Source organism: Catharus ustulatus, chromosome 16 (assembly GCF_009819885.2).
Source record: "Catharus ustulatus isolate bCatUst1 chromosome 16, bCatUst1.pri.v2, whole genome shotgun sequence".
Taxonomy (NCBI): Eukaryota; Metazoa; Chordata; class Aves; order Passeriformes; family Turdidae; genus Catharus; species Catharus ustulatus.
The window spans coordinates 2,145,741-2,169,152 of NC_046236.1; the positions used below are offsets into that span (position 1 = coordinate 2,145,741).

The following is a 23,412-nucleotide window of genomic DNA, read 5'->3' on the forward strand; positions in this document are numbered from 1 at the left end:
CAGCTTCTCTGGGCACCCTGTGCCAGGGCCTCCCTACCCTCCTAGGGAACAATTTATTCTCAATATCCACTCTAAACATCTCCTCCTTCAGTTTGAACCCATTGCTCCTTGTCCTCTCACTGCAGTTCCCAATGAGTCCCTCTCCCTCCTTGTAAGCTCCTTCAGATACTGGAGTGTTCAGGTTTACAGTTTGGGTTGAATTCTGGCCCTTAATTAACCTGCAGGTTTATACAATCTGCAATCTGACCTAATATTTAAAAAGGAGAAATATTAGACAAGGGAGTGATGGAAGGAATGACCAGGATTCACATCCCTGTTGTATCAGCAGCATCCTGCAGGACTTGGGTTGGGTGGGTGTGGAGCTCTGAGCAGCAGCAGTGGTTTTTGGGGTGCCTCAGTCAGATCTCGGGTGGAATGACATCTAATTAAACGTGTAATGACCCAGGACACTTTTGTAGCAAGTAAGTCCCCAGCAAGGTAGATGATTTGCCAGCCATGCTACACACTAACTTTGTGCAGCATAATTAATCTACCATTGCCTTCTTAGGGGGCCAAAATGCTACCTTTGTGACTGTGGGAAAGGAAAAAGGAGTTGTACACAAATCCTTCTCTTTGCTTTATGTAATTCCCAGGATTGTTTAGTGAGGGGCTTTGTCTTGAGCTTTTATTCTCTGAAGCAGTGTGAAACCTTAAAAATGAGGTTTTTTGGTTTAGCAGACATGGAAGAGCAGCTGCAAAACCAAAATTGCATTTCAGAATTCTGTATATACAGAGCAATATTTATAGACTCTTAGAATCACAGAATGGCTTGGGTTGGAAGAGACCCTAAAGCTCATCTCATTCCAGGTCCCTGTCATGGGACATCTTCCACTGTCCCAGGGTGCTGCACGCCCCAAAAAACCTGGCCTTGAGCACTTGCAGGGATGGGGCAGCCACAGCTTCTCTGGGCACACCTCACTGACTTCTCTGTGCTTGCTCTCCCCAGCCCTGCTTTCATGGATGAGTATGAGAAGATTGAGGAGCAGCTGCAGAAGCAGTACAGCACTTACCTAGAAAAGTTCCGAAATCTGACCTACATGGAGCAGCTCCTGGATGAGCATCGACGGGCAGAGCAGGAGATGTTTGAGGTAGGACAGTTTGGAAATGCTCAGCAGGACTGTACAGCCTGCAGGTCTTGTCCTTACAAGAGAAAATGTTTTAATCCCCTTTTTAATCCAAAGCAGCACATCAGGAGCTGATGGAGTGACTGGCAGGTGAGGCACAGTCCAGTAGCTGTGGCTGCTCCTGGCCAAGCACAGCAGCACAGCTGCATTGTCTCAGTTAATGGAGTTAAACCAGTGTAGTGATGGCTCCTGCCAGTCTCTGCCCCCCTGACTCATTTTCAGCTGCTGGATTTTGTTCATGAAGAATGTTTTCAGAATTTCTGATCTTCCTTTTGCTACATACAATGGATGTGCTTACTTCTAGTGTCTGCTGATGTATAAGGGTTTCTTAGCACAAGGCTCTTCAGTCTCCTCAAAGTATCAATGGAAACAGCCAAGAGCATCAGTGAGGAGATCAGATATGCTGGAATCTTCCCCCTCACAGACTTCAGTTTTGTTTGGCAGAATTCTGCCTTCTCTTGACTTGCTGAGTTGTGTCAGTTCAGTGTGATTCTCCTTCTGGATGATCTGTATCTGTATCCCATTTTGCTGCAGATTGTCTTTGGGTGTTTACTGGACTGCAGTGCTTTCAGCCAGCCTTTCCTTCAGCTTCCAGCAGTTTCTTGTTTTGCTGTCATCCTCTCACAGTCATTACCCACTCTGTCTTGTGTTCTTCATTTGAAAACGTGTTTGAGTGAACCCTCTCCCCTGGGATATAAGTGCTGCTGGGTGTGCTGCACCTGGAATTACAGAATCACAGCATCCATGGGGGTGGGAAAGATCTCTGAGACCCATCCTCACTTTGTCACCAGCTCAGAGCCCTGAGTGCCACATCCAGGCTTTTCCTGAACACCTCCAGGAATGGGGACTCTACTACTCCCTGGGTAGTGTTTAACAGCCCTTTCCATGAGGAAATTCCTCCTGATGTCCAACCCAGACCTCCCCTGGCACAACTTGAGGCCATTCCCTTTTGTCCTGTCCCTTGCTCCCTGGAGCAGAGTCAACCCCACTTAGCTGTCCCCTCCTGTCAGGGAGTTGTGCAGAGCCAGAAGGTTCCCCCTGAGCCTCCTTCTCTCCAGGCTGAGCCCCTTTCCCAGCTCCCTCAGGAATTTTCCCCAGTTCCCTTCCCTGGACCCACTCCAGCCCATGTCCTTTCTGTTGTGAGGGGCCCAAAACTAGACACAGCACTCGAGCCTCATCAGTGCAGCCAATTAACCCATTGTTAATCAATGCTTCCTCATTCCACCACCACCTTTTGGACACAGGGAAAGCCATGCTGTTGAGAATTCTTAAGTATTTTGCTGCATTATTTGCTTGAGATCTTAAAATACCTTTTCAAAGCTAATGTGGGCATTTGGCAATTTGTTAATCCCTATGAACCAGTTTCCCATCAAGCCCCTCTTTTCACAAGCACTGTGTCTGTAGAAGTTTTTTCACCTTATATCTGAAGGCAGTTCTAGCTCTCTGTTCCAGTTCTTCACCATATCCTTGGCCCCCTCAAAAAAAGTCTTCAATTAAATCATAATCTTGAAGTGAAGCCTAAAATCTGATTTATCCCTTCTGTTGAAATGCCACTGAGACTTCACAGCCAAAGGAGAAATGCTTTGAACTGAGCTACCTGAAACTGTTTATGAATTCAAGTGCAGAACTTTGTTAATGAGTTGGTGCTCAGCTCTTTGGGGGATTTTTGTTAAAAGATAATAAGAGCAGAAAAGCCTTTGTCACTCACGGCTGTGCCGTGATTAGAATATGGAGAGAACACTTTATTTTCCTTTTTCCTCCTTTCTGTTGAGACTCCTGGGATTCTACCCGTATGGTTTGGCTTGTGGTTTCCTAGGATAAGCAGGGAACAATACTTCAGCCTAGTGCAGAATTAAAGAGTATAAAAACTGGTGAGAAAAAGATGTTGTTTTGCTTTGCACATTTCTATCAGTCATACTTAAAAATACTTGGAACATATAAAGGATGAGATTGTGACCATCTCTTTGTGGGCAGGAGTACAGTGACTCAGGCAGCCACGAGTGCTCTGCTGCAGAGCTGTTGCTTTGGTAGAACAAGAGAGAGGTGTGTGTGTCTTCCAGCCAAATATTCAGCAGTGCTGGAGTCCAAACTGGGATTTGAAGTCATTATGAGATGTCAGTCCTCAAAATTAAACTCCAGGACCTGGGGACTAAAAGAGGGTGAAGAATTTCATCTGGAGAAAAGAATTCTCTGGGGAAGCTGTAGAGCAGCTCCAGTGCCTAAAGGGGCTCCAGGAGAGCTGCAGAGGGACTGGGGACAAGGGATGGAGGGACAGGACACAGGGAATGGCTCCCACTGCCAGAGGGCAGGGATGGATGGGATATTGGGAAGGAATTGATCCCTGGGAGGGTGGGGAGCCCTGGCACAGGGTGCCCAGAGAAGCTGTGGCTGCCCCTGGATCCCTGGCAGTGTCCAAGGCCAGGCTGGACAGGGCTTGGAGCAACCGGGATGAGCCTTAAGTTCCCTTCCAATCCAAATCATTCCATGATTCCAATCTGGGTCCCAGCTAAATCAAGAGGCTTGCAGGTGCACTCCTACTTCCAAACCAGTGAGGGGATGCACTCTTTAACCCATTTTGGATTAATCTCTGGCCAGCCTGGAACACAAGGATGTTTCTGTCACTTCTTTCAGTCTTGATCTGCTTTTCAGGTGGTGCTTCCACACTTCAGCTACTTTATGGTGAAGCAAAACTGTGGGTTGTTACATGCTTTAAAAAAAGAGAACAGTTTGTTCCAAAAATGCTTTGCATGTTGTCCTACAGTTCATAATCTTGTGTCATTTTCAGCATCAACAGAGGAAAAAATAACAAGGATAATTACATTTAATCTATTTTAAAGCACACTCACTCCAGCTGTCAGAAACACTGAAAATTATGTTGATTTTTTCCCCCCACCCTGATTTGTCTTTTGTTCCACCAAGCAAATCTTAATTAACTTCTGCAGTAGCAGCATGAGGCAATTCTTTTATCATTGCTGTGTATTGGCTAAAGAGCTTGCCAGCAAAAAGCATCAGCAGTGTAATTAGATTAATCCAGCACTCCCTGTGCTCTTCTGAGCTCTGCTTCCTGGGTCCTCTCCTTGATTTGTCCACGATTTTAGGAGTTTTTGTTCTGATTCTGTTGCTGCATAATGAGCCAGATCTGTGCTGCAGTTGGACTCAGAGTGGTTGGGTATCCACTCTGGTTGGCCCAGAGTGCAGCTCCTAATTAGCAAAGTGATTTAAAGCTCTTAATTAAATGACACTGAGCAGTTGAGGCACTCCAGCCCCTCCAGAGCTGGTGGTTGTGTAAATTTTTTAGGTGTTTTTTCCATGCTGTGGATATCCAGCCCCATGTAGCTCTTGGTGTTGTCCTGAGTCTCCTGCTCCTTTGCCTGCCTGTGTCACTCACAGGGAGCAGTGGCTGGAGTGTGATCAGTGGGAGGCTCCTGCCAGGCACTGGGCTGAGAAATCTGTGTTAAAAGAGCTAGAGCTGACAGGCTCGTGTTGAGTCTGAGCCCAGCACTTAATTGGTGATGAAGCAGCTCCTGCTGAGCACCTGCCTGTCTGATGTGGCAGCCTGTTGAAATATGGGAAAAATACAAAATTATTCGGCCATTATCACCTGGAGAAGGCAGAAGTCCACCCATGACTCGTCTTTAGAGTGAGTTTCTCACACTTATTGACAACTGTCATGCATTACTTACTCATGGATCCGAGGAATTTCAACAAGGCCCTTTTGTCTTTGCAGTTTCCTTTGCCTTCTTTACCTCTTTTATTCTCCTTCTGTTCCTTTGTGCTGTTCATGGAATTAATCCATCTTCCTGCAGTTCTGTGCCAAGGCAGGGATTTATGAGCCATGTCTCCTCAAAGATTGGCTCTTATTTTTCTGCTTTGTAAAAAGATTCAGTACAGTTAATTCACTTTTACCCTGTTTCTAAGATGGAATAGTTTCGGGTGTTTAGACACAGAAGCTATTAGAACTTTGGCTGTTCTAAAAAACCCAATTTTCAGGGGTTTTTCAGATTTGGGGGTTGAAATTCTCTCTGGATTATAAATGAATGCCTCTCTTTTAAAGGACAGCACAGACTAATACAGTTCAAAAAGGTGGTTTTGGAATTAGCTTATGTAATACCAGAATAACTTGGCAATTTCCTTCAGCATTTGCCTTTTCCCTGGGGAAAATGTGCTTATTCTTTCTTGTGCTTCTCAGAGGACACCCCAGAAGTACTTTCCTCTTCAGCTACTTTCTCCTAAGGTATTTTCAGACTGTTTTTATGCTGTTAGTGTGTAATCTCAGCTGAGGAGTGCCATGAAGTGTTGGACAGGGGGATGAGGATGTTCTTAGGCACTCAGTCTATCTTTGGTTTGGGATTGCTTAAACTGCTTTTCTTTTCATCATTATGGGGTTTCCAAGGGCATGTAGAGATAGAACAAGGAAGAATGGCTTTAAACTGAAGGAGGAAAGGTTTGGATGGGATATTGGGAAGGAATTGTTCCCTGGGAGGGTGGGGAGCCCTGGCACAGGGTGCCCAGAGAAGCTGTGGCTGCCCCTGGATCCCTCACAGTGTCCAAGGTCAGGTTGGACAGAGCTTGGAGCAGCCTGGGACAGTGGGAGGTGTCCCTGCCCATGGCAGGGGGATGGAATGGGATGAGCTTTGAGGTCCCTTCCAAGCCAAACCAGTCCATGATTGATTCTATGAATTCTCATTAAACAGTCCTTCATGATTAATCATGCAATTCCAAAGAAATAGATTGTGTTCTGACTTACCCTTTGCATTCCACCCTCCCAAATAAAATCCTTTTTCTGTTAAACTCTTTTTTAAAATCAGAGCTTTTGAATATGCACATAATAAAAAATAGGGATATCTGAGTTCTGCTCCACTCTGAGGTACCCCTTGGTTCTGTGCTCTTTGCACTGAACTATCCCTCTTACAGCCAGCACAAGGTTAACATGAAAAGCAGCTGATTACAGTCTTTATTTTCTAACTAATGTGCATCTGAATAATGACTGCTTTAAACATTTTACAGGTGCCAGGAGAGCACTCCTGGTCCAGCATTGCTGAATTGTGTGGAATATCAGATGTAAAAGTAAGCAGAGGCTGCTGAATTGTTGGTTGCTTCTATTTTGGCCTTTAGTTGAGTGTACAAGGGTGACAGTATTGGTGCACTGAGACACAGAAACCAGTAGGGAAATGTAGAAAAAATGAGAGCAGGGGGAAGGCAATGCACAGAAAGAGAAGGGGCAGTGGAGCGTAGGAGAGAAGGACAAAAGAAATTATTGACTGAGAAATTATGATCACAGGAAAGAGAAGCTGGAGATAGAAGGTGGGAGGTGTGTGGAGAGTGCTTCAGGGATGATGAAAAGGTTCTGTGTGCATTCATTGCACTGAAATAAAATTCTGCAGTCCCCTGCCAGTACCATGGCAACTGCCCTGGGCAGGTCATGCCTGCCTGTTCCTGGGGCTCTGCTGATACCCTCTCCCATTAAAGCTGAGGGAGAACTTTTTGGGAAATGCAAACAGCTGAGATCAGTTCAATTTATCTCAGTCAGATCAACTCAGTGCCCAAAGTTCTGTTTTTCATAGGGATTTTCTGGATATCTGGTGTACCAAGTGGGTGACAAACTTGCCTTAGGAGCCCAGATTTGGGGACATTTGACTCACAGCTTCAAGTTCTTAACGTCTGGCACACTCCAGAGCTCATTTTATCACAGAGCTAGAGATCAAACAAGAAATTATTGAATCCCAAATCACTTACAGGCTTTTCTGAGCAATGGAAAAATTCTTATTCTCCCTCCAGCAGCCCCTGAAGGGTAAAGAGGTTCCTTGTGCCTCAGGGCTTGGTGCATGGTTGGATATGAACCCCTGTAAAGGTTGCCCAGTCTGGTTCTTTCTTGCTGCTGTTATAAATCTGTGCTAATTCTTTTATAAATTAAATACTCTGCACTTGGGGAAGGAGCACAGAGAGGATCTGCTGAGTTTTGCAGCCAGGGTGAGTCTGTCATGACAGCAGCTGTTTCTGTAAAGGGTGAGATGTTACAGCTCTCACTGTCAGCATGGATTGGAAATCCATGGGTGACTGTCACAAAGAGAAATCAGAACTATCTGATCTCAAATAAATCCAGCTCCTAACTTGTGTCTCTGAATTTTATTGTGCAGTGGCTCTCTAGGAGAAGCAATGCATGAGAACAATCTCTAGTATATTCCAAAGTGCTGCTTTGTAGGTTTTAGATCTTCTTTTTATCCAACTTCATTTGGGAAGAAGATGAATAAGTGTGTGGTTCATATTATGGTCTTTCTGCCTTTCCTGCATTATCCTTTTGAATATTCACCAAGATTTTACATGTCTGAAGTTTGTAACAGAAATCACTCTAAATTCACTCAGAAAAGGAGACAATCAGATTACTTGAAGCAACACTAATCAAGAAGATCAATTTCTATTTTTAAATCACTGAGAAACATTTAAACAGGTGGATGAAATAAAAAGCTAAAATAACTCTTAATTTGGGACTGATGTTTGGTGCTTTGCACCAAATGACGTCAGTAGGTAGTGTTAAAATGATGCATGGGAAATTGAGGAGGCTTATGCTCTGCTGCAGGTACTTAGTGGGGAAAAGGAGCTGTGAGAGTGGCATTTGCATTTGCATAAACGTGCATCATCCCATCAGGTGCAAAACAGTGAGGTCTGAGTCTTTAAAGAGGAAAATAATTCTCAGTTTTCTGGCCGTGTGAGAGCAATTCCTGGTTGAGTTGTGTGAGATGTGAAAATGGAACACTGTGCACGTGTGAAAGGTGGCCTCTGACAGATGTCCTTGGCATGGGCTGGCAGGGGCAGCCACTGCCCTTGGCAGTCCCTGCCTTCTCCCAGAGCTCTGGGATCCTTTGGAGAGGATTCTGATGTTGGGATAACCCACAGGCCCAACTCTGCATTTCAGCAGCTTTGCAGCAGGGTCAAACATCAGCACCAAGGAAAGGTAAGAAATCTCAGGACAAACTGCACACTTTTCTGCCTGGGGGCTGGGATCATATTTATTTTGCTGGAAATCTAGTTCCATTCCCATTTGGACTTACCTTGAGCATGCTGTAGTTCCACAGTCAGTGGAAGTGTCCATTGTACATTGTGAGACTCTCCTGTTTTTTTTTAAATTTGCTGACCTGGAAGCTGTGAGTCTGAGTCTCCTTCTCAGACTTTGTTCCATGTGTGAGAGGACTGAGGAGGAGCCTGCCCTGTTAAGCAGGGTGTGAGTCCCCTTGGCAGTGCCACATTCCCTGGAAGTACCTGCTGGTGGCCACCTTCTACTGGGAAACTTCAGAGAGTGCATCCTGCATCTCAGTGCCTGCTCACTTCCTGAAACAGCTCCAGTTTCTTAATCCATAGAGCAAACTGGAGTGGAGCTCTCCTGTGTCCCTGCTATTCTGTGGAGAAGAGCAGAGCTATGGAAACCAGAGAAGCAGAGTGTGAAAGGTGAAACCTGCTGGTGCTGTCCATTGCTGGTTGCCCAGTAATGATTTACCTGCTCTTTTGTGTTAAAGAATCTGAGCCTGATGCATGAACAGCCCTAGAAGCAGTGCTTGTCACCCTCTTGCTGAAGAGCTTTGTCTGCATCATTACTCACCTGCACTTCCTTCCTCTCCAGCCCACCACAAGGAGGTGTTTGAAAATAGTTTTATTCCAATCACTTTAGGAGTAGGTAGAGCATTGTATTGTCCTGGGGAGCAGGAAGTGGGAGTGCAAATATTTTCAAGCTGGAGAAATGGTAAAAAACAGGTGTGTGAATCCTGTGCTTGGGCTCTGACAAGAGTTAGAGAGAGGCTTGATGGTGCTGCCACTTCATTTGGGTGGGAGATCAGGAATAAACTGAAGTGTGCTGTCAGCCCCCTGCTGAAGAGGCTCATGCTGTGAGAAATGGGGGCTGTATTGAGCTAATTGATCTCAGGATAGAAGGCAGCAGAGTCCATTATCAGTTCCTGGAACCCTCAAGTTCCCCAAGAACAGCTGCCCTTTAATATGGTAAACACTCTCCTTGAGAAGTGTGAGTAATCCTGACCCCCTTGGAACACTTGAGCTTTGTGCCACAGGGGATAATTCAGGAGTTTGAGTCTGGCAGGGATGAGGCAGTGACTGCTGTGTGGTGCTGAACAAGACACTGCTGTGCCTCCTAACTTCCAATCAGTGTTAATTTGGATGATGATTTCTTCAGGCACTGCAAAAACTGACCCCAGATTTGCACTGCAGAATTGTACATTAATTCAAATAAATTACACATCCAAACAGAATCACTTGTAAGCTCACTACAATAAATATGTAATCCATGAAGGGAATGAGCAGTGAGCTGTTATTGAGTCATTAGAATTCATCCCCTCCTTTCCAAAAGCAAATAGGAGAAATGGAGAGGTGTCAGTAGGAAAAATTTGCATTGTATGTAATGGTGAATACAGAACACATCTGATCCACAGGATCATGTTATTTTAGGTAGTAGTGAATTTGTCTGTGCTATTGCTGATCTGAAGCTTCTTGTATGAAAGAATTTTGCCTGGAAAATTCTGAGCAGAAAATGTTAGTCTGGATCTCTTTTCTAACGTCTTTCCTTAGTCCTGTTTAGATTTCTCTCAGTGCTGGCAGAAGATTTAAAGGCCTGTGCCCTGCACTGGTCTCATGCAGCCTCTCCCAGTGCCTTTCCAGTCCTTCTGTCTCCTGTGTCTGCACAGTCCTCCTGAGCTGTGCCCTCATGGAGAGTCACAGAAATCCTCAGCAGAGAGCTCAGTGCTGTTTCCTTGAATGTTCTGCTCCCTTGGCTCTGACCTGTGGTTCCTGGATGGGCCAGGAGTGTTTCTGACATCACAGAATGCTTCAGGTTGGGAGGGACCTTGAAGCTAATCCAGGGCTGTGGGCAAGGACACCTCCACCAGCCCAGGGTGCTCCAACCCCCTCCAGCCTGGCCTTGAAACCAGCACAGCAGTGCAGAGAAGTATTTGAGGTGGGAAGTTGTGAGTTGGGCTTTGTTTGTTGTCTTTTGGGGGTTTTTTAATAGAAAACCAATCAACTGAATCACTTTTAAACCTGCTTTCTTGGTTGCTGACTGACAGATTCATTCTGTTCCAAGCAAGGTCAGCTGTGCCTCCAGACTTCATCCAGTCCAAGGACAGAGTGTGCAGCCTCTCTGGTCTAGCTATGCACTGATTGATCATTCCAACAGAAAACATGTACTGTGCACAGTAAAACGTGCAGTAACCTGTGCAGAAAGTTTTATATTGCACCAAGTCGCTCTGGAATCGTGCCAGGGAGAGAATGACTCATTTACTGTGTGAGGATAGGAGGAGAGAGCTTAGAGAGGCCAAGAGAGTTCACACAGAGCATGAACAGGGCACCCAGGTCAGCAAACACATCCCACAGGGTGAGAACAAACAATTGCCAAGCTGCCATTCTTCACCCTGAATAATCTCCTTCTGCTGAGTTCCCAGAGGGAAGGTGTTGATGTCCAGGTTTGGAGTGTGCTGATCCCTTCCAGTTCCAGTTCATCTCTGGGTATGGCAGTGCTGAGGCTGGATGAAGTCAGGACTTGCCAAGTAATTATAGGAGCTTTAGGAAGAAGTGTGTGAGAAATGTTAAAGCAATCTGATTTTAAAATAGTTGCTGTGGGTTGGTTTTGAATGCACTTCACTGTGTGGCTCTGTGCAGCCTGAGCTGGTGTCATTGAGAGCTGCATTGGTGTAAATCAGCCAAAAATCCCATCTTTTCCTGCCTCTGCCTCCTGCTACTCGTGTGACCCCATGTGAAGACACCTTTCTCACACATAGCTGAGGGAAGTTTTTCTTCCTAAAGACTTTCCCCCAAAACAAAGTCATCATAGCTGGCAATAGGACAAAGGGAAATGGGCTCAGGCTGTGCCAGGGGAGGTTCAGGTTGGATAGCAGGGAAAATCTCTTCACAGAAAGGCACTGGGACCTCCCATGGTGGGGTCACCATCCTTGGAAGCATTCAAAAAACAAGTGGGTGTGATACTTGGGGACATGTCTGACAAAAAAAAACCCTTGATCTCAGTCTTTTCCAACCTTAATGATTCTATGAAAAGCCACGATAGGTTTTTCTACTCTGATAGCTTTCCTTGATGAAACATTGCCCTCACATTAGAAAGCATCTGTGCTTTCCCCCTAATTTTCTTGATGGCATGAAAGACACTCCATTAACTAACACGTTTGTCCTTGAAAAAAGAAACCTTTCAAGGAACTTGTGGGATGTTTTTGTGATTCCTCTTGATGAAAGTGCCCTTCAGTAGTGATCTAACAAGTCTAATTATTTTGATAAATGTGAGTGCTAGAGCTGGTGTGCCAGAATTTATTAGTAAACATGATATTTCTGTAATGCCTGTGGGATCACAGCTGTGCACACTCTGATTCCCCCTGGTTGTTTCCTACAGTGGATGTACTTGTGTTCAGGTATGAGATGGGACCCCACTTGTTTTGCCTTCTCAAAGAACATTCCAGAGCTTGTTCACAGTGCCATGTTTCTTGTCAGGATCACCATCACCATCATCATCACCACCATTCCCTGCCAGACCTCATTCAAAGTCCTGCTCATAGCTGAGCAAGCCTGACAGTGAGGATTCTTCTGCCCCACTGTTTCAGGTGCATCTTGTCTCAGTCTCACCATTCCCTAACAGAATAAAAGGAACAAATCCTGCAGCATTGCAGTCAGGTCCAGTCAAACATAACGAGAGCCATGTTCCCATTCAGAACGTGAATTTTGGGGGAGGTATTTAACAGTGGTGCAGCATCCAGAAAACATCATTTCTGCTTGTAAAGAGCAGCTCCAGGTGGCTTGGTACCTCCTGTTTCCATGAACTTTAGTCCCTCTCCCGTTGGCCGTGGCAGATTTCCTGTCACTGAGAGTTGTCATATTCTCATCAGGCTCCTCATGCTTTCTCCTAATTCTTTATCTCCCTCCTGCTGAAGGAGTGGCAACTCTCTTATCAAAACCAGCAGCCTCAGTGTAGCAGGAGCTGATCTCAGGTGCTTTGTTCTGTGACAAAGCAGGGAGCAGCTGCCCACATGAAGTCAAGGTGAGCTGAGCCCTCCAATCTCGCAGCAAATTGGTTTCATTCCTCCAAGGGTACTCCAGACAGTGGGAGCACTGTAAATCACTCCAGGAAAAAAACAGAAGGGAACATTGTTTTCCCTTGCTAAGATGAAAACATTAGACAGAGATTTGTGGGGCTGGGAGAGTGTCTGAGAACAAAAGGAATATCTTAGGCAGAAATTGAAACGCTTGATCCAAATGCAGAAAGTCAGTGAGCTCCAGTTGTTGTCCTGTGCTTTTGCACTTATTCCTTTCCTATTTCACCCACTCCTTTCCCTTTCCTTTCTGTTTAGTGGTAATTGTGTCTGCCAGCTGGCTGCAGGGCACAAATTCTTTGTATCCAAAATCCTGCTGGTGTTTTAAAACAAACAAACAAAAAAAAAAACCAAAAACCAAAAAACTTTGAGGTTAGCTAAAATCTAAAAAAAAAGAAATGCAAAAAACAAGAAAAGAAGCTGAGCTGTTTTAAATGGTCAAATACTGCATCATTTTTATTCTTCCTGGTTTTGAGCTGTCAGATTGCCTTCAGTCTCATGATTTCTCATGAATTCCAGGTTGTTGTTATGGTTTTAAAGCAGAACTCAGGAATATCAGGTACATATAAAGGATTGGGATAAGGCACTGGCAGTGCTGTTGCTTATCCAATCCTGGATCACTGGACTTGAGGCAAACACTGAGTCAGTGGCAGAGCAGTTGTCTGTGTGTCTCGTGCTGGGGGATGTTCTTCATGGCTTCTGTTTAAAAAGAAAATCACCCCAGAGCCTGCACACTGGAACTCAAAACTCTTTTACTTGTGCAGAGAGCAATAGATCAGATCATATTAAAACATCCTGACACAATTTATTGCCAAGACTCTCATAGGTATTAGGTGGAAAATCATCTGCTTTGCCAGTTGAAGATTGAGATGCAGAGTATCTGTATTGTCTCGTTCCAGCTTCAGCCTACAAAAAACATTTATCTTGTGTGCTGGACAGGTACATTTCTGTAACATGGGCATGAAAATGGGCATTAAAAAAAGCCCAGTTGATTGTAAACATAGGTGAAACTGATTTAGAAGCCTTTGTGTGTCACCAGAAGGGCTCTACATTTCCATTGTCTGTGTGGGCTTTGTGTGCCACCAGCCAAGGCCCTGCATGGGGAGCAGGGACATCACTGGAGATAAGGACACCTGAACCCCTGTGCTGAGAGCAGGGACAGCTCACTAGCAATGAAAAGTCATTCCAGCCTGCTTGAGGAAACCTCTGTGCCCTGTGAACACAAAGCCAGTGGAACAGGTTGATCAGTCTCTCCCTTGGAGATCTTTAGGACCCAAGAAACTCCAGCCCTGAGCTGCTCTGGCCCAACAGGTGTGTGAATTGAAGGAAGACAGAGAGGAAGTTCCACCAAAAAGGAAGCAGCTCCAGTTGCCCATAGCCAAACTGCCCGGTATGATGATGGTGGCATGTCCAGTTCCCTTGAAGGAACCTCCAAGACATATGCCCAGGGAAAGAAGGATGATGGCCTAGAGGGGCCCTGCCTCTAGCCAGGTAGAGGCTGGGAAAAACTGTGTTTTTGGACTGTGTGGATTTGCTGGCCTGGCACATCTGAACCACAAAAATATGAGGCCTTGGTTGACACTGGTTCACAGTGAACATTAATCCCATCAAGATATATGGGGAGCAGAATCTGTTTCTATCTCTGGCATGACAGAGGGATCTCAGGATTTTACTTTGGTGGAAGCTGGGGTGAGCCTAACTGGAAATGGATGGAAGAAACACCCTACTGTGACTGGCCCAGAGTCCCTGCACATTTTGGGCATAGACTTCCTCTGAAATGGGTATTTCAAAGACCCAAAGGGACTCAGAGGAGCATTTGGGATAGCAGCTGTAGAGACAGAGGGCATTAAGCAGTTGAACACCTCGCCTGGACTGTCAGAAAACCCATCTGCAGCAGGACTGCTGAAGGTGGAAGAGCAACAAGTGCCAATTGCCATTTCAACAGCGTACTGCTGGCAGTACTGAACAACTCGAGATGCTGTGATTACCATTCATAAGATGATTCCTGAGCTGGAGAGCTAAGGGGAGGTCAGTAAAACCCACTCACCCTTCAACAGCCCCATCTGGCCTGTACTTGTCTGAAGGAGAGTGGAGATTGACTGTGGACTATGGTGAATTGAATGAAGTGACTCCACTGCTGAGCACTGCCATACTGGAACCTCAGTACGAGGAGGATCTGTTGAGAGAAGTTGAAGATGTGGGAACCCAAGCCATCCCTCTGGCTTCCCTGGATGGTTCAAGACCCAGGCAGGGGGCTCAGGAGCCTTGGCACCGTGCCCAGAACCCCTGTGCCTTTGATTTCTCTCCCTGGGAAAAACTACCACCCCTACATGAAGAATTACAAGTCACAAAAAATAAGTAGAGTATAAGTTAGATTATTACAAGGTGAAAAAGTAGGTTTTTAAGATTGTTTATAATAAGGGTCTGGGGTCAAGATGGAGCAACTTGGGCATGTTCTGTCCTTCTTTCTCCTTCTTCCTAGCATCCATCTTTTAGGTGATGTTGGCACTTTTAGATTGGTTTAGAGTAGAACCAGACTGTACAATATAAGTGATAGGTATTGGAAGATAACTGTAAATAATGTTTATGTAGTTTACAGTATAAAAAGATAATGCCATCCCAGGGGCTGACTAGCTGGACAGACTCAGCTAGTCAGGGAAAGAACTTTTAGATTAGATAAAATAAACAACTCTGGAAACAACAGAAGAGTCTCCTGACTCTCCAGTGCTCAGGCTGGAACACAGAGACTCTAAAACAGCACAGGTGGTCAGCTCAGGTTCCAGAGACACCACCAGCCACACAGGGAGACATTGAATGTTGCAGCATTATTAAGAACAGGACTACTGGAGAAAGCAAAGGTTTGGGCTATATCAGGTACCTGAAACCATCACAAGCTGCCTGAGCAATTGAAAAATGTGATTGAAGCTACAAGGCCATTTTGGCTGAACCTAAAAATAAATCATCTGAGTCCTCTGAACACGATTGTCGCAGTAAGAGCATGAGTCCAGAACTAAGAGGAAATACATTTCCATTTTGTATGCAGCCAGAATTCTGTAGCTTTGAAAGAGCCGAGACCCAAATTCAAGAACCAGTCTCCCAGCACCTGTCAGTGGCATCTCAGCTGCCCTTTAATCAAGAGCAGCTGTCAGCCCTCTTCAATTCAGTTCCAGGTCTGCAATATTGTGATGTTCAGCAAGACCCTCATACCAATAGTGGGTACACTGTGATTCAGTACAGCTCTGCTGCTTCTGCTGTGCATGCCAGGAACAAACCACATGGGCTTGAGTATCCTCCTGGAAATCAGCTGGCAGTTTCCTAGAAGATGGAAGAGATAGCTCAGAGTAAATACAACTTCCAACTTTATAAGTTGTGTCCTGGATAGCAGAGTATAAATACATTTTTCCCATAAGAAAAAACCTCAGTATCCCTGTGAGGCTTGTGCCATATTTGCCAATGGTATTGTCTGAAACTGTTTGGTTTGGGGTTTTCTTTTTGAATGGTTTAGAAAGAGCCTTTTGAAACTTGGTAGTCTTTGATAAAGAGAAGATCAAAATACATATTCTCAAGATACTACGGAAAAATCTTGGATTTGGCAAGAATCATGTCACAGCTAAGCCAAGACAGATAGGGCTGGCAACACCATCAGCCCTTCCACTGGCATTCCTTACCAGTCTTCATTCACAAACTCCACACATTTTCTTCTGTGTATCTTATTCTCATACAACTCTGTCTCCTCTTCTTACAGACTTCTGGGTTACTTCTGACTCCTTTCTGTTATTGGCAGCTTGTACTGATTCCTTTACTTGTGGGCAGTTTCCTATGGCTCTGACACCTTCCTTCATTCTGCATGGCTGGCTCATCCCCGGCTGTCCCTTTCCCAGCCACCTAACCCTGACTGAACCCCATGCAGTATCATCTCACCTTACCTGTCCCTTGTAGGACCCATGTCCCTTGGCTCAGCACAGCCAGCAGCCTCCTACTCTCAGTGCAAGCACCTGTGTGAAGGAAAGCTGGTTACTCCTTTGTGTCCTGTAACCTGATTGGCAGGGCACAGATGTCACCACTCCTTGGTCATCAGTACAGCTGCAGGCTGCTGGGGGAGATTCCCTCCTGCATTACCCCAGCTCTCCACACAATCTGTCAATAGATCTGCAACATGTATCAAGGCTGGAGTGTATTTCTGATGAGGTTTATGAATTAGAACCAGATTTATGTACTTCATCTCTTGGTTGTGTTTGCAGTAGTGCAAGTCATAGTTTTGTGAAGCACATATGCTGAATAAAAAAGTTTTGGGTACTGAGGGTCTGATATTAGCACATTATGGGGCATTCTCAGGTGTCTGACCATCTCTGACTTAACACAAAATCCAAACTGTCCTGGGGTGATTTTGTGTATGGTACTTGAATTGTGTTGATCTGACACTGTGATTCCTCAGTGGGAGCTGCCACTTCATTTGAGTAAAATTCACTTGGAGAGGATAATCCAGAGAGTGTTTGCCTGCTGCAGCTGCTGCTCTTTGTTTACTGGAGACACTCAGCAGGGGGTTAAATAGAGGCTCCTTCCCATCCAGCATCCCAAGGTACTCAGGCTGTTCCCTGTGAGAGGTGCACCAGCACAGGAACACATCTCTGTTTTCATGGAGCTGTCATTGTCACTGCAAGGGAGATGTGACACCTGAGCAGCCCCTGGTACAACAGCCTGTGCTCAAAGAGCACCTGCATGTTCCAGTCCATCACCCCAGCTCCTGTGCCCTGTGACAGCCCTGGATCAAACACAGGGCCAGCCTCAAACACAAAATCTGCTCTGATGAGCACAGGCTGGGCTTTGCTGAGCTGCCCTAAATCATATCTGCTAAGGTGGTGTCACCATGGAAGGTGGAAGCCTCTCAAACTCAAAAATGCAGCTTTGATGATTGCAGGCATTCAAAACCTTTAACACATTAAGTGATAAATTCTGTTTACTTTCTAGATTTCTGAATTGCCATCCCTTCTGCCCCCTCTTTGAAGATGTCACTTGCTAAGGACAGTAACCAGCAGTTCCCTGATGCTCTCCTGGTTCTGACTGGTTTGGAGCTGCCCTTTTAGAACATTTTCTGTAGCTGCAGTTTTTGATGAGCTTTTGCAGGATGTGGCAGTGATGGAGCCATGGGCTGCTTTGGAAGGGAGGCTGCACAGGCTCAGCAGGTCCCTTGGGCTGACAGTGGCATTTGACCAGCCATGCATCAAGTTATTCAGAAACCTAAACCAGCAGAAAAACAACATTTTTCCTGCCAGTTAAATGACTGGGCTGGCTTGCAATGAGATCAGCTGAGCTGCTGTCAGCAGCACAGGTGAAAGGCTGGAGGAAGGGGGGAGAAATGGCTCATCTATATGAGTAAACATTCTTTTATCCTTCATTTCTCTTGTAGTTTAAGTTCATAAACCCCATCTTTTTAACTCAGCTGTTTTCCCCAGAGGTGCAGCACCCCATCCTCCAGTCAGGACCTTGGGTGGGCACATGCTGAGCTGCAGTGGAGAATTTGCCTGGCTTAATTTTGTTTTGATGGATTTGTTTGCAGCAGGTTCTGTTTGTCGCTGCACAAATGCTTTTCTCAGAGCTGGAGAGTGGGAGAAGGGAAGGAGCAGGGAAGCAGGGCAGGGCAGCTGCTGATTTGTCTAAATTGCAATTGCCAGCTCCAGCTGTCGTGGTGTGTGCCTGGAATTGCAGTGCCAGGCAGTGATTATGACTGTGCTGATTATTTCACTGCTCTGGGAACATTCTAAACCTGCTTCTTGGGCTTATGAATTTGTCCCCATGACATTTGGAAAATGTCCTTTTCATTTTATCCTGGTTTTTCCTTTCTTTGTCACATGCATGTGTGGGCTGCAGCAGGCAGTGGGGTTGGGATCCAGGTGGGGAATGGATCCCTCTGTATCCATCTGTGCCAGGGACAGAGCAGGGAGAGACTGCCTTGGGAATGGGGGCAAGGGCTTATTTAAATCACTGACCATAATTAAAACTTTAGGGCTGGCTGGGAGGAAGAAGTAAAGAAAAAAAGACAGCTATTGTGAGGCTCAGTGAGGAAATATTGGGACTCACTGATGAAGAGGGAGGCCTTGGAATGACCAAAGGAAACACTGTTAGCTGGAGACCTCTGAAAATTTTGCCTCAGGTCCACACTCATTTCAATTTTCATCATTTTTGAAAAGACTTTGCTGGCACTGAGGGGGGTGGGTGTAGAGTGCTAATCATGAAGAAGGAATTAATAAAGAATAGCTGTTTCCTCCACAGAGTGTTTCAAATGTTCTGAGTCTACATGAAATGAGTTAAAAAACATGCTTGTGTCTTTCCCTCACTTGTTTTTGCAGAATTAGTTTCTTCCTGCAGAACACATCAGTTGGAGGTTTCAGTAGTCCTGTTGAGGCAAGTTGCTGCTGGAGGGTCTCACTCCATGGGATTTGCCATCCTGACCTTTCTGCTTTATTCCCCTGGATACTGTCACATCTGCTTCAGCTTTGCAGGGTTCTTCTTTGGTCCCAAGGATCCATTAGCAATATTCCTGTCTCTGTTAGCACAGTTTGTAGAGCAGACAGTTTGTGTGATTACCCAAAGCAGATTTTTGGATCAGGATGTCTTTCCCTGAGAGAGGCACTGAGCTGTGTTTCTCACCAGGTACAGGTGACACATCACTTCCACTTGGAAACCCTGCAAGCTTTTCCAGCATGAATTTCAATTCCCAGGACAGATATTTATGCCAAGTTGTGTTGGACCATTCCAGTTTGTCCCCAGGCCTCTATTTCCAGCAACTTCCTCATGTGCTGGATGGGCCTTGGAGGTTCCTTTCTCAGCTTCCATACTTCTGGAAACACATTTCCACTTGCAAGTGGAAAGAACTTGTTCACCATTTCACATTTCCTGCTCTTCTTTCTTTTCTCTGTCCCATGGATATTCCAGCTAAGTCTATGTTTCCTTCCCACAAGTGCACTGTAAGTCTGATCACATCAGAGAAAATGGTGGTTTTAATTATAATCACATTTTGCATAGAAAAATCAAAGGCTCAGAAAAATCTTCTTTCAATCCACAATTAATTAAGTTTCCTCTGCCTGACTGGAATTGAGGAGACTAAAATTAGCAAAATTTGTGGCTAAATCTTCTATCAGCTGTTGCCACCTGTTCATGTTGTGGGTTCTGGCTGTGCCTGATTATTCTGTGCATTCATATCTTACCTACTCTATAATGTTTAGTTTGCTTTTCACCATTAGCATTACCAAAATATAAGCTAAATGTCATTAAAAATGGGCTAGAAAAGTCCCATTGTGTGACTTTTTAGTGTCACTGACCTTCATTTGGTTGGTTCTCCTTTGCACCAGAGTGGTATAATAAATACATGGCTGTGCTTTTCCAGCTCATTGATAGGATTGTTTGCTCCAGTTTTGTTTGCAAATGTGTGGATTTTTTCTGGTTTGGATGTGTGTTAGAAGTGCAGTCATTTCACAAACCAATTCTAGTGTTTAATGGACTGCTGGCTGAAAACAACTACCAAAGCCTGCTTTTCAAAGCAACAGCAGTCATGTTCTGTGGGATGAAGACAAATAACCAATTTTCCATGGGATAAGTGATGTTTCACCCAGTGGGGATTGTAAGGTTGAATTTCAGTGCACTGGTTGATCTGGGCTTTATATCCTGACCCTCACAAAACAAGCAGGAGCTCCATGTTTCAAATCAGACCTATTTTTCCATAAAACATTCTCAATGCTGACATTTTCTAGTCCCATTCTACCTGTGGCAGCTTTCCCAAGGCAATTTTCTCTTCTTGCAGGAAGCAGCCAACATGTTACGTCTTATTCAGAACAGGCTGAAGGAGGAGGAGCAGCACCTGCTCAAGAGTGGCAGTAAGTGACATTTCCTTCCTTGTAGTAGCAGAGGAGTTGCTAAGTGCTGGCTGCTCCATGGGGAAGTGTCCACTCCAGGGGGATGTGGGGTGATGACAGTCAGCAGGCAGGGGGAGAACAAGTAGAATCATGACAGCTTTATAGGACAGCTGTGAAATGTCCCTCTGGGAATGTTCCCCTTGCCAGCTGTACCTGCAGAGCTGAGGAATTATCACAGCCCCTCAATGCTGGGCAATCCCAGAGCAAATTTAGGCTTCATTTTACTGTTCCCACTCCTGCCTGGGGACACAGACTTGTCCCAGCACCAGGGATTGCTGGCCTGAGAGCAGACTTGGACAGAGGAGTCTTCTCAGCCAGCTGCTCCATGGAGGTGAGCAGTCCTGTTGGTTTGTGCAGTCCTGCTGTTTGTGCAGTCCTGCTGGTCTGTGCCTCATCACACACATGCTGGGCTGTCCTGCTAAACCAGAGTGTCCTTTCAGGCCCCAGTTTCTGTCTTCAGCACTTGGCTGAGGACAGAGTCTGGTTCTGTGTTCAGAATGAGTCTGGTTCTGTGTTCAGGATGATTCTTTATGACTCAGATCAGAACTTTCCCAGAGGAAAATGCACAGCTTAAAATCCTCTCTAATATAATCAATCTTCTCAATAGGATCCACATTTGCATTTGTTTGATTTTAGTGTACCTGCAAAATGGGAATGCAATTTAAATTTGGGGTTTTTTTTCTTTCCCCCCCCCCCCCAAACTACTCTGTAGAAAGCTCACAAACCAGGTACTGGTCTTTTTGAGCCAAACACCAGCCAGAACTTCATCATGAACTACCCCTGTGAATTTAATATTGCAGTCTGTGCATTTTTCTTTGATATTGGGAGAAACTAGGAGTAAAGTTAATTCTCAGGATCAGAGGGAGGGTTCATGAAAGCTGAAATTGAGTAAAGACAGAAAAGTTGCACTTCACTGTTGGTTTGGTGTCGGAGATTTTCAGAGCAAACTTAAGAAAGAGGAAATTCCCTGATTTCTGCCCATCTTTGGTCTCATCAATGAGGTAAAGAGTGAAGAAGTTCTAGCTGAAATACAGGATTTTTAATGTCAATTACAAGAATGTGGAATTATTTCAAGGATTTATTTGCATGAAAAAGTCCAAGTCTTCCTCTCTGACAGTTTGTAGGGTAAAAAAGTTCAAGAGCATCAGTCACCAGTAATTGGCAGTGTGAAGTATAACATGAAAATTGCTGCCCTGCTTTGTCCTTGTCTGTCAATTTTCAGCTGGAAAACTGTTCTGTCATTTTGCATCTCTGAAATAAAAGGAACTTTGCCTTTTAGTGACTGATTTAACTGCCACCTAAGAATGTGATTATTACTTTTAATGACCTCAAATATTACCATAATACATCTTAATTCAAGTACCTAATTGTCATAATTAGCATTTATTCTAGAGAGAAGAGCACCAGGATGCTGCTGGCTCATTTATTGACTGTCCCATCGTCTTGGCAAATCGAGTCATCTCTGTCAGCTCCACCCTGCCTTTGTGAAAGTCGGCAGGGGTGGAACTGAGACAGGAAATTGGGCCCTCCGGGGCTGTTTTCCAATCAGCAGCACACAGGTTAATTAATGGAATGTTGTGAAGCTCCCTAAGACCACAGTCTGCTCTCACTTTACAGCCTGGCCTCTCTCCTTAGAGCAGAGCCCTGCTTCCTCCTCTCCTTGTTAATTAAATGCTGCCCTTTAAACAATTCAAACCCAAGAGCTTTGCTGTGGTGAGAGAATGCAGAAGTTGGTCTCTTACATGACACAGATTGTTTACAGAGCAGCTGTGTTAATCCAGGATCCTCAGCCCAGGAAAAACACACTTTTGGCACACGAGGAAACAAAGAAAGAGCAGCAGAATGGCCTCAGCACCCCTGAGCAGCTTTGCTGGCCCACCCTCTCCCAGGGTTCATTGTGCAGCTCACACCAGAAACAGGGATCCCCTGGGGGATGGAGTTTGTGCTGGAGAGGATTCCCAAGGGACCTGCAGCTGGATCTGGCAGTGATTCTATCAAGACTGCTGTGAGCATGGTGAGGAAATGGTGTGAGGTGCTGCAGCCCTGAGCACTTCAACCTTTCATTTGTTTGGATTTTGGGTGCTGCATGCTCCTGAGAGAGGATGTGCCCTGTAGTGAGCCAGTGACAGGAAGAGTAAAGGACTTTACCATCAGAAACATCTTTCTGAAGCAGGTTTTTGGAGGGAAAAATATTTCATAGAATCCCAGACTGCTTTGGGTGGGAAGGGAGCTTAAAGCTCATCCCATTCCCACCCCTTGCTATGGGCGGGGACACCTCCCACTGTCCCAGGCTGCTCCAAGCCCTGTCCAGCCTGGCCTTGGACACTGCCAGGGATCCAGGGGCAGCCACAGCTTCTCTGGGCACCCTGTGCCAGGGCCTCATTACTCTCACAAGGAAGAATTTCTTCCCAATTTCTTGTCTAAATTGACCTTCCTTCAGTTGAAAACCATCACTCCTTGTCCTGTCACCACAGACCCTGCTAAATACTTCATTATTCCACTTACATTTTTTAATAATGCCCTCACACAGAGCAAGGTGGTTTTATCCAAAGTTTTATTCCATCTTCAGTTTGTTTGGAAACTTAGGACTTGTTTTCTGATCCTTCAACCCAGCAGACACCAGGATGGTGGAGGTGGTGCTGCACTGACTTGGTGTTGCTCATGCAGCAGCTTGTGGAGATGAAGGAATGAGCTCCTGTGCTCAGTGGAAGGTGGGCAGGCTGGCCTGGCTCTCCCACAATCCCAGGACTCCCTGGCTGATTCTGGAATGTTGGAGTGGAGGATTGAGCTGCCTTGGGACAGGTTCATTCCTTCTCTCCCCAGAGGGCAGTGCCCCCAAGAGGAACAGGCCAGGTTCTCTCACTCTGTTAACACTTTGCCCCTGGGAGCTACAAAACATTTAATGAGGCTTTTCTGTCGTGTGGGCTGGCAGGAGGTGATAAATTTATAGCTATTAACTGATAAAAGTCAGCATCCTCTCTGCCCTGTGAGCACTGGTACCTTCACCTACCCACAGAATTGATCAGCTCTCACATTGTCTGGATCCCCTGACCTTATCTCCTGCTAATTTGGTAGGAAGGGTTCCTAATTAATCCTTCATTTCTCTCTGCAATGAAGCTGCAGGAGTTTTGGACTGCTCTCAGTTGAGTTTCAGGCTGAGAAGCCTAAATCCTGTTTCCCATAAAGGAGAACTCTGGGATGGAGGTTGAGTTGTGCAGGTCTGTGTTAAGAATAAAGAAAGTCCATGGA

At 45.4% G+C, this 23,412-nt stretch overlaps 1 protein-coding gene across 4 annotated transcripts in view; it reads left to right on the forward strand.

Annotated features, from left to right (window-relative positions):
- Nucleotides 1-23,412, forward strand: part of CLUAP1 (clusterin associated protein 1) — a 58,875-nt gene that overhangs the window by 19,372 nt on the left and 16,091 nt on the right. For all 4 annotated transcript variants that reach the window (XM_033074081.2, XM_033074082.2, XM_033074084.2 and 1 more), the window contains exons 8-9: nt 986-1,127; nt 20,052-20,124. In XM_033074081.2, the coding sequence (XP_032929972.1) occupies nt 986-1,127; nt 20,052-20,124 (215 nt within the window). The remainder of the gene's footprint in view (nt 1-985; nt 1,128-20,051; nt 20,125-23,412) is intronic.